This window comes from Polistes fuscatus, unplaced genomic scaffold, assembly GCF_010416935.1.
Source record: "Polistes fuscatus isolate 324 unplaced genomic scaffold, CU_Pfus_HIC Scaffold8, whole genome shotgun sequence".
Taxonomy (NCBI): Eukaryota; Metazoa; Arthropoda; class Insecta; order Hymenoptera; family Vespidae; genus Polistes; species Polistes fuscatus.
The window spans coordinates 6,552,932-6,569,089 of record NW_025113162.1 but is presented as its reverse complement, the minus strand read 5'-3'; the positions used below and the strand labels follow the sequence as shown (position 1 = coordinate 6,569,089).

At 28.9% G+C, this 16,158-nt stretch overlaps 1 protein-coding gene across 1 annotated transcript in view; it reads right to left on the bottom strand.

Moving 5' to 3' along the window:
• Positions 1 to 386: 386 nt before the first annotated feature.
• LOC122524987 (fibrillin-1-like) overlaps positions 387 to 16,158 on the bottom strand; it is a 59,112-nt gene continuing 43,340 nt past the window's right edge. Inside the window, exons 11-18 of the mRNA XM_043647517.1 lie at positions 15,873 to 16,062; positions 15,389 to 15,578; positions 13,692 to 13,806; positions 12,317 to 12,453; positions 6,396 to 6,535; positions 4,136 to 4,238; positions 2,542 to 2,567; positions 387 to 497 (exon numbers count right to left, since the gene is read on the bottom strand). Of these exons, the coding sequence (XP_043503452.1) occupies positions 387 to 497; positions 2,542 to 2,567; positions 4,136 to 4,238; positions 6,396 to 6,535; positions 12,317 to 12,453; positions 13,692 to 13,806; positions 15,389 to 15,578; positions 15,873 to 16,062 (1,012 nt within the window). The remainder of the gene's footprint in view (positions 498 to 2,541; positions 2,568 to 4,135; positions 4,239 to 6,395; positions 6,536 to 12,316; positions 12,454 to 13,691; positions 13,807 to 15,388; positions 15,579 to 15,872; positions 16,063 to 16,158) is intronic.

The following is a 16,158-nucleotide window of genomic DNA, read 5'->3' as shown; positions in this document are numbered from 1 at the left end:
CTAAAAAAAAGGTACAGAAATCAGTTATTCCACAAATTATCTATATACTCTACACATTAACTAGGATATGATCTTCATTTAAGCGTCGAAAATTGTTTCATTTTTCAAATTACCTAGATAATCTACACAATTACCTACTAAACACTCGTTAAAGTGAAAATAATATATGATCTTTGCTGATACAACAGCAACGTTTCTCTATACTTAAATTAACATAATATTGTTTATTAATTTTTCAATATATTATAAAGAATCAAGTTACACAATAGATAATTCTTTTTTTTTTATTATAATTGTATATTTTGGAAATTGTTTTTTTTTGTTTGCACATTTGTTTTGTATTTTATTCAAATAAGGAAAACAGAATGTATATGTGTTACGATTTTTCATATATATTTAGATATTAAATTCTGGACTCTCACCCCATAAGCAGAAGTTGGCATAGGTTGTGGTGGTCTTCCGGGACACATCAACATTTTTCTACGGTAGACTCTTGGCTAAATGATGAAATAAGTGCAAACGTAAGATCTTTGGAATATTATTTTTATAGGGCGGATAGGGAGGGAGGAAGGGGGGGAATAAAAATATGTGTCAGGTAATAGGAAAAAAAAGGCGGAGATATTTAAGAACATTTTATGAAACGATATAAAATATACCATAGAAAATCGAATCTTTCTCATGTCAGATAATATTTCTTTTTCTTATATCAAATTAAAAAGGAAAAAGATATATATAATTTTTCGTTCTATCTATCGAATAATTTATCACAAATTCTCGTATTAAGTAGTAATACGAAATATAGGAAAATAATTTAAAGAATTTTTGAAAACACGTAGACATATCATTCGTTCGAATGATCTAATTTAATTTTGTTAAATAATATTTAACGAAATAATATTATATATAATAATATTATATTAAATATAATTATATATTATATTTATTATTTTTCTCTCGTGTCAAATTATAACTATTTATATATAGAAAATAATAACAAAAAAAAAGCTATTTAATATACAAAATAATTGAATAGATTTTAGTTTCAAAATAATCAAAATTTTCGTACGAATAACGTTTACGAATAACGTTTACGAATAAAAATTCGATACGTCGAATAATATTGATACATAAAATCGAATGATTTTCTTTCCATTTTATTTTTGTTTTCGTTTTAGTTTTTGTTCTTTTATATTTTTTGTATTTTATTATTCAAGACAATTTTATTTATATCGTATGATTTTCATAGATCGAATATATTCCGTAAGATTTTACAACGTTGCTGCATCTTTGTTGGGCCATATAGTGGTTTTCTTTCAAAGAAGAAAAATACTATATACTATCTACGAGAATCATACTATTCGATGTCTTTCTTCTTTTCTTATAAAAGAAGACAAGCGATTTTGTGTTACGTACAAGCAGCTACTGAATTCTTTCAACCGTGATATCGTCCAAGTATGTAACTACAGTAACAAATTGACAAGCCCGATATAAACATCTTTCCATTCCTTTTTCATTTTTCTTCCTTGAATTTTCCTATTTTCTACTACTACTACTACTACTACTACTATCCATTGGTGGTGTTCCTGTTTCTTGTTGTTTCCGATTCTCTTGGCTTTACATATTCGACCAAAGACACGTATGATGTAGATAAGCTATGAATTTACACGGAATTTCGGCTTCTAGCCAAAACCGAACTAAAACTAGTTTTCAAATAATGCGATACCGCGGAAAATAGTTCCATGAAAACTACTTTCTTCATCTTTTTTTTCTTTTTCTTCTGTTTTTCTTTTTTTTCTTTTTTGACTTGCGGTTGAAACAAAATTACTTAAAATTTATTCTTAATTACGTTTACTCTATTTTACAATTACCATCGTTAGTTCGTACAAATTATTATATTTCTATTCGAAATTTTGTTCTTTTTTTCTTTTTCCAAGGATAAATTTGAAAGAAGTATAATAATTGAAAAAAGAAAATGTTATATATAATTTTTGATACGACACATATACTTCTCTATCATTTCCAATATCGTATTATAGATTTTCTTTTAGAAAATTAATTTCTTTTTCCCCTTTTTTTTTTTTAATATAAATTTGAAACGAGAAAAATAATTGAAAAAGTAATAAAAGAATGAATTCCTTCTTTTTTTTCTTTTTTTTTTTTCGTTTTTTTTCCGCACGAACGATTTCCAATATCCGATCGTTTTCTTTGATATTTCTTTTTTTATTTTTTTTATTTTTTTCTTTCTTTTTTTAAGTCGATTTCGATGATTAAAATTTTTTTTCTCTTCTTTTCGAAATCACGATGAAACTTTTACGACACAGTAATATTGACGAAAGGAAGGAACAAAAAAAAAGATATGTGGAAAGAGAATTTAAAAATAGAAAGAACAAAACGGAGTTACTGCGTTTTCTCGATGAAAAGGGGGGGTAGGAGGGGGAAGAAAATATAAAGAAGGAGGAGAAAAGGGGGTGGGGCAAGGGGGAGATTTTCTAGCTTTCAACAAAAGCCATTCAATTTCGTGCAGTTTCCTTTTCAACTCACCTCAGCATCCTGTCGTTGATCGGATTCTGAAAATATACGGAGGCACTAGATAAGTTCGATTAATTTCTCTTACTCGTCGTTATTGAGGCGACTATAAATTTTCTCCCATATTCTTTTCTTTTCTTTTCTTTTTTTTGCCCCCTCCCGTCATTTTTTAAAGAGGTTGAAACCCCCCCCCAAAAAAAAAAGAAAAAACGAATTAATTTATCTCAAAATAAATAACACATAAATAAATCGTAACACCGATGAAAAAAAATATTTGTTTCTATTAGATTTAATAAAATATAAAATAAAATGAATGATGTAATAATATTTAATTATTTGTTTATTTATATTTATTTTATTTTTTTTTTACTATCAATATATTTTTTTTTCTTTATGTAACAATGGGTTATTCCCGTAAATTTTTAAATAAACGAATATATACAGATAGATGAAACTATAATAAAATAGTCGATTAAATGTCAGAAATAATTTTGGTTTTTTTCTTTTTTTTTTTTTTTTTTTCAATTTCAATCAAACGATCAATCAAGAAGTTGATCCAACGATCGTTAGAGTTTAACAACAAACAAATTAATTTATCTCTCGTTATATGGTAAGACGGAAGAAGGGATAAGCGTTAGGTGTGGTTCGAACACGATCGTTCGAATTTAATTAACGAGATTACCGTGAACAACGAGTATTCGCAGGAACGTGGTGGTGGTGGTGGTGATGGTGGTTTCATTTAGAATGGATCACTCGATCACGACGAATACGATTATAACCAATTATTTCAAATTACATATATACATACATACATATATACATACATATTCTCTTCAATCTATTTATAACATGTAACTAATAAAACCGACTCTATCTACGTTAATTATTCGTAAGAGAAAATTCATTGTTTCCAACCATTTATTATTTATCTCGCGAACTTTCTATATAAATCGATTTAAAGAACCTACAACAACCTCTATTAACGCTTGGCTAAAAGGTTCTAATTGATTTCATGCTTACGCGAACGCGTGTTGCGTTTGCTTGCTAACAGGATTTGTCATCGTAACCGCGGAAAACATAAAATATCACTTTCATCTAATTACGTATATCTATTTATCCAGTTATTTAAACCTAATGAAAGACAAGCTATTTATGATGTTATTAGAAAAATCGATTACGCGAGTTAAAACATCGTTAATGTCAATTAATAAAGTAATAATATGTAATATATTACAACTATGAACTAAAACAAAATTTAAAAAATACACATATTATATATTTTAATATTAATTAATATATCGCATAAACGATCAATCGATCCTACGAACATAGAAATGAACGATTGAATTTTTCACGAAACTATACCAGAAAGAATAATAATAAATAATACAAAAAAAATATTAAATAAGAGATAAGAAAAAAATTATTCGCGTTCGTGGGTGACTTGTTTTATGTATCTAAGATAAAAATATTTCGTAAAATGTGAGCCCACCAACCCAGCCACCACTCCTCGATATCGTTGAAATAATTTCTCTGAAATCTCTCTTTAATTTCTTTTTTTTTTTTTTTCAAACAATCTCGAAACATTTACACATTTGAATAAATTTACCTCGAACGTGTACGGAGAAATGGCATTCTGCTTGATTTCCCGCAGCATCGGATGCGATATAACGTACGTTGTGAACTCCGGGATACATCAGTTGTCCTGGTTCCTATCATGTAAACGCAAAGCATTAACTTTTCACGTTATCCCATTGGTGTGCTTTGGGTTGCTTTGAGATTGAAATATTAGGAACCTTTAACGATAACCGCAGAACCACCTCCTCCATTATCAACCCAAGTATACTTCATAATATAATAATTAATTTCCTCTCTTTATCTATCTATCTATCTATCTATCTATCTATCTATCTATCTATCTCTATTTCTATCTCGTTAGCTCTCATGTTACTTCACGTACATTCAATTTAATCTACGAAAATAAAATATTAGTTATTATTGGAAAAATTTAAAAAAAATGAACAAATGATAGACAAAAATTCGGAACTAGGATTTTACGTGCAATTTGCAATTTATAAATTTAACAGTGCAATGTTTAATTGTGCCCATAATTATGAAAGTCTAAGTCATGTATTTCTTGTTTCGAGATATTTAAAGGATTAAATTTGAACATTAAATGAATTCTATATAATATTGAAAAAAAATTTTTTAAAAATGAACAAACGATAGGCAAAAATTCAGAACTAGGACTTTACGTGCAATTTGCAATTTATAAATTTAACAGTGCAATGTTTAATTGTGCCCATAATTATGAAAGTGGCTTAAATCATATATTTCTTGTTTCGAGATATTTAAAGGATTACATTTCAACATTAAATGAATTCTATATAATATTGAAATAACAAACACTATCTAACTGTTCATTTTTGAGAATATCGTGAAAATTACATTGAATTCATTTAGTTTCAAATAATGTGCTGTGAAATAACTAATAAACTTATTTTATTTTGTAATTTTGATTTAGACCACTTTCATAATTATGGGCACAATTATTAATAATACTCGTTGTTAATACATATGTACATCAGATATTTGAATAAATTAATTATCAGGCGCTTAGAGTGCGATGTTACAAATTGAAATTTTCATTAAAATTGAATCGTCTTTAATGTAAAATTCTTTACGAATTCAAAATCTACGAGTGAGATGATAATCTCAATGATTATTGTTAGACGATTGAATTACGTTAGATTAATACTTTAATAGAAAGTAAATAGAGAAAGAAAGAGAGAGAAAGAAAATAGGTCGATGACCAATAGTGGAAAAAGTTTTCAACTTTAGGTTTTCGTTAGACAAAAAAAACAAAATGAACAAAAAAAACAAAGAAACAAACAAACAAACAAACAAAAAATAATAGACGAAGGGGTCGAGAGAAAAAAAAAACTTTTTATAGGATTCTTTTTTATTCTTTGGCAACTTTATTTTTCTCTCTCTCTCTCTCTGTTTCTCTTAGGGTTCCTTCGAAACTGCCGTTGGAGTAATTAATGAACGAAATCTAGAAGAACGTCGAGATAAGCACGAGATTGGTAAGTTCGATCGTTAAGCGAGACTTTTAATAAAGCTCACGTTCTCCAAGAAAAAAAGAAAAAAAAAAAAGAAAAAGAAAGAAGGAAAAAAAGTTAACGGAAAGACGAGGAAAGGGAAAGGGTTGGTTGAAAGAGAGAACAGTGTGGAAGAACGAACCTTCTTGTTAAGGTTTCGTAGTAACGCCTTTTAAACGCTCGTCTTCGTAATAAAACTCTGATTGTGAGACAAAAAGTAAGAGAGAATAAAACACACAAAAAAAAAAAATAAGAAGAAGAAGAAGAAGAAGAAACGAAGAAGATGAGCTTTTCTTGCCGCAAGCTTGCAAACTCTTTTAACGGGAAATAAAAAATAAAAACAAAGAATGCATTTCTTCCTTCTTTTCTTTCTTTCTTTTACATAATATTTTACTTCTGATATTAATTTTATATCTATGATATTTTCATTTAATACTATTATACATATACACTTTTATTATCGTATAATTTTATTACGAAAGAAATAAAATTATATGATAATACAAAAAAAAAAAAAACATACGATATTATTCTATTATTTTATTAGAAATAAAATTTGTTTCTCGTGTGTTTAATATTATTAATTAAATAATTATTTAAATCTTATTAATATTTAAGAAAATTATTGCATAATTTTAGTAATAATTTTTTTGTAAATAAATGATCTTCGTAAAATGATTTCAATTTTTACAAATTTATACTATCTATTATTTATCTTACTATTTATCCAATTTTTATCGAAAATCAATGTTTTTATCTATCACTCACCCTCGTTTTGTAAATTCGTTCAACTCCGACGTTGTCAGTGAATGTCGGTTCCTGCCAGAATATCAAACGATTTGGTTCACCTGGACTTAAACGTACTTCAAAGGATGTCGGGCAGGTTGAAACTTTTGGATTCTCAGTATCTGTTAATCAACGTTAAACGATGTGAGATATAATATACATACTTATAAATATATTATCATATGCATTTACATACGTATACATATATAACACATTCTATAATTTATAAACATAATTGATCATTTTATCATATTAATGGAAATTTGATTAACAAATTTATTCAATTTTTTATTTGACAATTATTAAAAAGAAAAATACACACACACACACACACGTACCGAGTACGTAAAATTTTCTTCGAAAATTGTTCTTTTAACTACAAGAAAGAATAGCCATAACGATAAATATTAATCGCAAAGAGTTTCTTAAAAAACCAACGAGAACTTTATCTTTAACGAGATTAATAAACGGATAAACTGTTATAGTCAAAAAGGTGCCAAAGATTATGAAGATGACCCCTCAAAATTGTCATGAAAAAATTCACGACTACTTAATCGAGTGTAATATCGTTTTTTTTTATGTTCCTACAAAATAAAAAACTTCTATCTTTATTTAATAATAAATAATCAAATTAACCCTTTGAGTGCTGAATAATTTCAACTAAAATGATTAGAAAGAACAGAATACTTTATTATTAGTATATTTGTTTCGTTGATTGATTTTACTAATGTGTGACATTTAAAAATAAATTATATTTAATAATTAAAGTGTTAATGTTTCTTTTTCAAATAATTTGGATGTAACACAAGATTGAAAACAACAATCAATGCACGAAACAACATTACATTATTTGCATTTATATTGCATAGATGCGTTCACATAGCATTCAAAGGGTGCAAATTATTTCATTTCCTTTGGCATAGGATGATGATGAAAAGTAAAGTAGTTGGAAACAAAACTTTCTAAACTTTCCGAACGAGTAATTAAGCAAAGTTTGATAGTACGAGTGCAATTTATTGGTAGGAATCGAAAGTTCGATGATGTATATATATATATATATATATATATATATTCTATCAAAAGCAATTGGTAAGGTTGGCCGATTTTTTTTTCTCCATTTTTTCTCTCTCTCTATCATCTTAAAACGAAGGGAAAAGTAGAAGTAGAAGAGAACATTGGTCCACCTAAAGCAGGAGAAAAAGTTTTCTTTGAAGGCGTATCGAATACTCTCAAACCCTTCCCTTCCCTTTCCATTCCTTTCCTACCCTTCTTTAAACTTTTAACCTTCCCGATTTTCAATTCGAGTCCCTTCGCCTTTTTTTCTCCCCCCGAAAGACGCACGAATAGAAGTAAAAACTTCTTTTTACCGCACGATATCGTTCAATTGCTTTCCTTTCGTTAGTCCCTAAATCACCAATCCCTAAAATTAAACGTTTAATCATTCTCGTTATCGTTTCAACATTTTCTTTTTTTATATTTCAACTCGAATTTTATTCATTCTTCGTTTATTCTTCTCTTTTTCCGATTTTTCAATTTTTACAAAATTATTTTTTTTTTTTATTATAATACTGAAATAATCGTACTGCATTGATTTATTGAATATTTTTTATTCGCCAAAGTTTTCTCGTGTTTTAATTATTCATTATTTATAAGATAAACTAATATTTTTCTTTTCTTTCGAGATATCATTAATTACAAGGTTGAGTATATTTTTTTTATTTTTATATTGACGAGTTTTTTTTAAGTATTCTTATTAAAGAAGGTTGATTCAGTATTTTAATAATTTATTATCGATAAAAATATCGAGTACCTCGTTAACTTGTAATTTATCCCTTCACTGTTAACATTTTTTTATATCAAAAATATATCAAATAATATCAGATTAAAATTAATATATCCAATATAAAATATAAAATTATTAAATACTCCAATAGTTAACTATTAAAAATATAATACATTAGAATAAATCAATAATCTAATAACATCAACACAAATCTCTACTTCTCCAATTGATTAATTCCTACTTAACAAAAATAATATCATTTGTATCAAAAAAACGATATAGAAAAAAAACACACACACATATATAAATTATTTAAATAATAAATCATCGATTAATAAGAAAAAAGGAGAGAATAAAAAGAAAATAATGATACCAAGTATCTCATTAGGTGAATTTAATAATATCTATCAGATAAAAATTAATATATCCAATATAAAATATAAAATTATTAAATACTCCAATAATAACCTATTAAAAATAGAATACATTAGAACAAATCAATAATCTAATAACATCAACACAAATCTCTACTCCTCCAATTGATTAATTCCTACTTAACAAAAATAATATCATTTGTATCAAAAAAACGATATAGAAAAAAAACACACACACATATAAATTATTTAAATAATAAATAATCGATTAATAAGAACAAAGGAGAGAATAAAAAGAAAATAATAATATCAAGTATCTCATTAGGTGAATTTAATAATATCTATTAGATAAAAATTAACATATCCAATATAAAATATAAAATTATTAAATACTCCAATAATAACCTATTAAAAATATAATACATTAGAACAAATCAATAATCTAATAACATCAACACAAATCTCTACTCCACCACTTGATTAATTCCTACTTAACAAAAATAATATCATTTGTATCAAAAAAACAAACACACACATATAAATTATTTAAATAATAAATCATCGATTAATAAGAAAAAAGTAGAGAATAAAACGAAAATAATGATACCAAGTATCTCATTAGGTGAATTTATCCGTTTGAATAATTCTCAACGTTAGCGACGTGACCATTAATCTCTTTTGAAAACACACACACACAAACACACACGAAAACAATGAGGGAACGATGGTGGGGGGGGAAGTGGGTGAAAGGATATAGATCAAAGATTTAAAGAGAGAAGGAAGAAGTCATTCTGTCATTTCATTTGAGAGATCTACTGCATCTCTTGGAAACTGAACTGCATTGGTCGGATAAAAGCCAGGTATTATTACACCGTACACGTGAATATATAAGAGTTAGAGTATGAAACGTAAGAGCATGTGTATGAGAGAAAGAGAGAGATAGATCAAGAACTAGACAGGAAAAATAGAAAAAGAAAGAGAAAGACATCAAGAGAATTCCCCTACCCTCCTCCAACCCCCCACCCTCACCCCCATGGGTTAGATTTATGCGATGAAAAACACACACATAGAACCACTCGGTGTTGTGATATGCATGCTGCACGTCGCAACGCGTTACACGAACCGGAAGCATCGGACAGTGATACTGTGTATTATCTCATGACAATGCGGGATCGATCGTAAATCTGACCAGGGACTAACGTGAAATAACGCATAATAACGGCCGTTCTATTTTCTTTTTACGTCTGTCGCATTTTGATTTTTTTTTCTTTTTTTATTTGTTTTTTATTCTTCGTTTTTTTATACTCGTAAAATATTTTTTTCCTCTTCTTCGAACGAATGTACAGTGGATTCACGAAACGTTTGCTGAAATATGGTAAAAGATGGTTTGAAAAAGATCGATTGTCTTATTATTAGTTCGAGTTACGTGATATAAGGATTAAAAAAAAAAAAAAAAAGAAAAGTAAAAAGGAACGTTATTTATTATTCTTATCGGTTGTCAACTTTTTATACGTGATTCTCACTAGGTTGTAAGTGGTTTCGGTAAAATGTATTCACACAAAATTTTCAGTATTTTAAGAGAGAGAAAGAGAGAGAAATACATTATTGTTAAAAAATTATTTATCGTTTCGAAAGAATAGTTAGGGTAAAAACCAATTGTTCGCGTGAGTTCATTGTGTTGAAACTTTCATTTGAAACTGCATGATTGATTGTTTTTTTTTGTAAAATTTACTTTAAAAAAATATTAACTTTAAAAACTCACGAACATTTTTCGTCTCACCCTGATATATATATACGAGAGATTATTCATTATTTTAATTATTAATTATTAATAATTAATAATTATAAGAAATTAATTCTTATTTTATTAATTCGAAGAGAACAATTCTTAACGAAAAAAAAAAAAAAAAAAGTATAATCCGTGATTGCATCCGTTAATAATTAAAATAGAATAATTAAAATAGAATATCGCCGTGTCTTTAATTTGGAATACTTCCTCGAGAGATAAGAAACAACAACTTACATATTAATCAAGAATTATTTTAAAACATTTAAAAAAAAAAACAAAACAAAAAAATAAAGGATCAATTTAGCAGTCACATGAATATTAATGAAAAAGTAAAGAAAGTGGTACGGAGTCGGAGAACAACTTTGGAATACGCAATACAAAAGAAGTGTTCTTTATCTCTCTCTCTCTCTCTTTTTTTCCCATAGATTTTTTTCTTTTCTTCTATTTGCGTCTCTTTTTCATCCGTTTTGTACCATAGCGTAGATGGCCACGTCGGAAAATGAGCAGGAAATGTAGAAGTTCGGAGAGAGAACGACAGAGCACACGACGTACGGCATATTTATGCGCAATTCCAACCCCCTTCTGCCCCTCCCCCCCTCACCCCTAACCCCCCGTCACGGTTGCGAAGCTATCGCGTTTCTCCTGAGAAACCTTTATTTCATATTTCGTACACGCGCAGATCCTCTAACGACGTGACATAGTTACGTCGAATTTAGGCGACTCTCGATGACAACTACCTCTCCTCTCTCTCTCTCTCTCTCTCTCTCTCTCTGTCTCTCTTTCTCTTTTTTTCATTTCTTTTTTATTTTTTTCATTTATTCTTATCCTTTCATTAGCAATATTTTTATTATTTTCCGCACATTTAACCATACTATTTTAAATAATATAATTATAAGTGAAATCATTTTGGTTTTGTCATCTTATCATCTGAATAATCAAAGTGATATTTAGATTGGTTGATATCTATTATCATTGAGAAATTTTAATTTTATAAATTTATATATAATTTGATATATAATTTATAATTATATAATTTATATTTCATTTATTATATTTATTATATTTATAATTTATATATAAATTTATATATAATTTATATATAAATATAAATTTTATAAATGTTGATGATAGAAATAATACTTTTATTTTTTTGTTTATATACAACTTTATATAAAAGTTTCAGTTTATTTTCCTAAGTAATGAATAATTGTTGGTGTCGCGATTAATTTATAAATCACTCCTGTATATACAAGATAAGATTTTCAAAAGTATCTCATTTATTTTCAAATAATGATTATAATCAATTGAAATATAATACTTTTTTTTTAATACTATAATTCGATTAGAAAATGATGAAATAATAATTGTTGTTGTCATTAGAAAAAAAATGTTGTCTACCTACATATTCTAAAAAAAAGTAATAATAAAATGATGAAATCATTTACGAATTAATAATCTTCGTGTATTCGATTTGACCAGTCAATTTCAATTAAAATCATATTTTAATCCAACACGGATAGAGATTATCGATAATCTCGTGTCACAATAATAGTAAAAAAATATAAGTAACGTATCTATCTATTCGAGTTGTTAACTCGAATGACACACGAATCTTATTTGTATTCGATTTACATTTGTAAGAAATGATCGGACACGTTACGTAAACACGATATATTATATGCAGATAGACAGGTATGAAAAGAGAGTATTATTCGAAATGCGAGAGAAGCATTAAGTGATTGAAATCGAAGGACTATAACATTATAATGATGTCTATCGATGTACGTGGATTCGAATAAACGAGTCAATAATATTCTGCATATTCAAACGTTGATATAAGAATATACAATAAAAACATATGTCAAGTATTTACATATATCATATTGTTAATTGTAAACGTTGAATAAGTTATATCTAAATACACAGATAGTTCAAATCATTTTTCACACTAACTCACCTCTAACACGTATGACGATTCTACAAGTGCTCGTATAATTGGATACAGGTGACCAAGCTGTGAAAGTGACAATGGTTGTACCTGCCGGAAGATCGGCTTGTAATTGTTTGGCCCATGAAGGTGAAGCGTCAACGTATCTAAAAACATAATTACAATCAAAATCAAAATACACAAAAATGAATCCTTAAGTAAAAATGTGATTATGTACAAAATAATGCATCGTAGAATCCCATAAATTAATACCGATGATCCCCCACCCCCAGCCCCACCCCCTATAAATAGCAACCCTTTATTGTAGAGAAGGGGGAAGAAAGAAAAAAGAAGATTAAACTACTCGATATAAAAATAATGAAAACAAAATGTGAAACATATAAAAAGAAATTGATCTATCATGTAAATCCTTGCGAAATCTCATAAGCAAATCTGAAATCAAATGATCGACGGTTATATACATTTGATCGACGCCTCGTTAACATATAAATGCTCATCGAACGTAATCTAGTCTGATTGACGCTTAATGCTTCGCGACGGTGCCTGGAGATAGAAGATAACTGAGCCTCTCATATGTTTCATCCTTCTCGCCGTTAGAAGGACGATGATGATGACTGGGAGATGGATGACGATGAAGACAGTCAGTCAGACAGACAGACAGACAGGATAGATAGAGAGAGAGAGAGACACACACACACACACACACATACATATCTATATATTCATACAGATACATGGATTCTATCTTCCAACACTTGCTTAAGTGGAAATGCACGAACGAACGCATCATAGGAGACTCTGGCATAGGATACATCATCTCTCATGTGTATATCCTCGACAGGAATTCTGTAAGCTCGTTTGGAATTCCCATTGTGTGCTTGCTACTCCTACGAAAGCAACTAACATAGAACCAATGCTAACTACCTGCCCACCTACGTACTCCGCTACCGATTTGCTACCCAGATCAGAAATTAAATGGGGAAACTGGGTGGATGTCTTTGTGAAAACATAGATAATATTAATCTTGTCTTGTTTTAATATCAATTATATATATATATATGACAATTCTATTATCTTAATCTAATCTATTTAATCTTTCAAAATAAAAAATTATATAGATAACAATTTTCTAATATTTTATATTATTTTATCGAATAAATTATATATACGTAAAATAAGGTCAAATGAAAATGATTGTCTATATAAAATCTATTAAGAAGAAACAAACAATGTTTAGAAAATATTTGTTGTATGATAAAATATTTCATGATTATAATACATCAATGATAATATATATACATTTAAAGAAATAGAATGAATTTTAGAAATTATTATTGACAAGTTAAAAGGAAGGAAAAATAAAAAGCCAGGTATCCAACCTTACCTCCACCAATTCATGTTGGACTTTGGTTGTGGGAAGGAAACACGTATCGTATTCTGCCTTGCGGGTAACTCCACATCCATGTCCTGTGGGCATCTCACAAACGGCCTTGGCATGTCTGTAACATGATAGAAGGTGGTCATTAGACTACCGAAGCAATTTTCCTCCCCCGTGACAGTCTATGTATGTCTCTCTTACGACATAGAATTACAAATCAGGACTAATTACTGCTAGAGACTTGGACTGTCCTTTCAACGAAATACACACACACACATTCTCTATCATATATTGTGTATATGTTCTACTCTGGCTATCAACATTTCAAAGATCGTTAAATAGATAGCAAATAAGATCAATTTCAAGTAAATTACTCGATATATATAATATATACTCTCTCTAGTTCTCTCTTAGCTATTAAAAATGAACTGTTTTCGAGACTTTGACACTTCCAACGATACCTTTTTAGGATCCAAGCCAATTGGCTTCACTCCCACGCCTATAACGATACCTAAGATTATATATTATATAACCTTTCGAAGAAATTAAAAGTACCATTATCTGAAAACTTCGATTCTTATAATTCTTCTCTTCGAGGGAATAAAAAAAAATAGAAATTCTCTTTCTCGTTATAACCAAACAATGAAAATAACCCTTCATCTACTACAGTAAAATAATAATAATAATAATAATAATAGGAAGAAGTATAATAGTAGTAGAAAATGTCAAAGGTGGAAATGAGACATAAAAAAGCTAGGGGACCTATAACGTTACTCGTAAGCTCATTAAGATCCAGCGTTAACGTATGGCCTCGTTAGCAAACCTGCCTGCCTTTTACAATCCCTACCATAGAAGGTTCCCGTTATTAAAAGCTCTTTAGAACGGGGGAACCAAGTTGGGCTAATTGAACGTGAGCACTTGGAATATGATTTTCGTAACGTTATAAATAATCTCTTCTCCGTTTGTTGGTGGCGTTAACACCACCACCGCATTTTTTCGTTTGATTTTAATAATAAAACACAAAAAATATATATATAATCGTACGAATTGTTAATCACTCGAATATGAATTATCGATATTAAGGTTTGTTTATTCATTCGATTCGATTTATTTTCGTCAAAATTAACTGACGAACGATAAAAAACGTAAAGAAGATTTTCGATTGGAAATTTCGATGTAAATAAGAAATTATTATTATTTAGTGACGCAACCAACCCCCTGACACATTTGTTCTCGTTCGAAGAACTCTCCCAATAAATTCGAGCTTCAGTTGTTTAAATAAAGTCGAGAAGAGGCTCCCCGGGGGATTCGAACCCAGGATCTTTCGCATACCGAAAGAACGCTCTACCACTTGAGCCACGAAGACCTGTAGAAATTATTATTATTATTATTATTATTAGAAATTTTGTAATATTTACGAAACGAACAAAAAAAATGATCGATACGATTAATAATAATAGGGCAATTATTAATAAAATAGAATGTTTTTATTGGTAATTGGAATAACAGGAATTATGATGTTTACCGAAGCGTAAATATGAGATAATCTAACTGATCTTATCTTTTTATCGATGGTATAGTATGGGTTACTTTATAGAGAAGAGAGAGAGAGAGATATTTATCTAAGAAATTTAGCAATTTTCTTGATTAACGATGGTCGGGTTGGTTAATCGAATCGTCGTTAAAATTGAACACGTTATTACCTAGATCGTAGCGAGAATCAACGATCGAGTATTCACGAAGGCACACCGGTTCTTTTCCGTTCCATCTACCACCGCTCACGCAATATCTCGTGTGAGGTCCTTCCAATTTAAATCCTCGTCGACATCTAATGTGACACCTGGCACCTTGCGGATAATCGTTCGCACCCGAATAATATCCGGGACATCTTATCTGTTATCAAAATAATTTCAACAATATTATTATTATTATAATTATATCTTAATTCGTTAATTATTAAAAAATCGAATTATAAATTTTAATTGGTCGTATAAAAATTTTTATTAAATTCTACGGAAATCTAACAATTTTCGAATATGCGACGAAATAATTGATTTCAAAAATTCTTATTTTTATTTTTACAAAAAAACAAAGGAGACAAATTTTGTTCATTCAATGGCTTTCGATTACGTATAATCTAATATTAAAAATCAAAAAGAATAGTTATAAAGATTATAATTGAGATACCTCAGCGTGCAAGGGTAATTCCATCGCAGGACACTTAGATTCCGACGAGACGCAAGTTCTCTCATCCGAAGACAATACTAAATCGCCGTTGCACGTACAATAGTAACTTCCTAGCGTGTTAATGCACTCCCCGTTACAACCACCGTTCCGGTTCAAGCATTCGTTTACATCTTGACACTGACTTCTGTTCCTGAAAGCGAACGCTTAACCATTGTTACAGCTCGAGATATGCATTATGTACTATATAATCTAATTACTCGTTACAGCAATTATAGTACCATTTAAA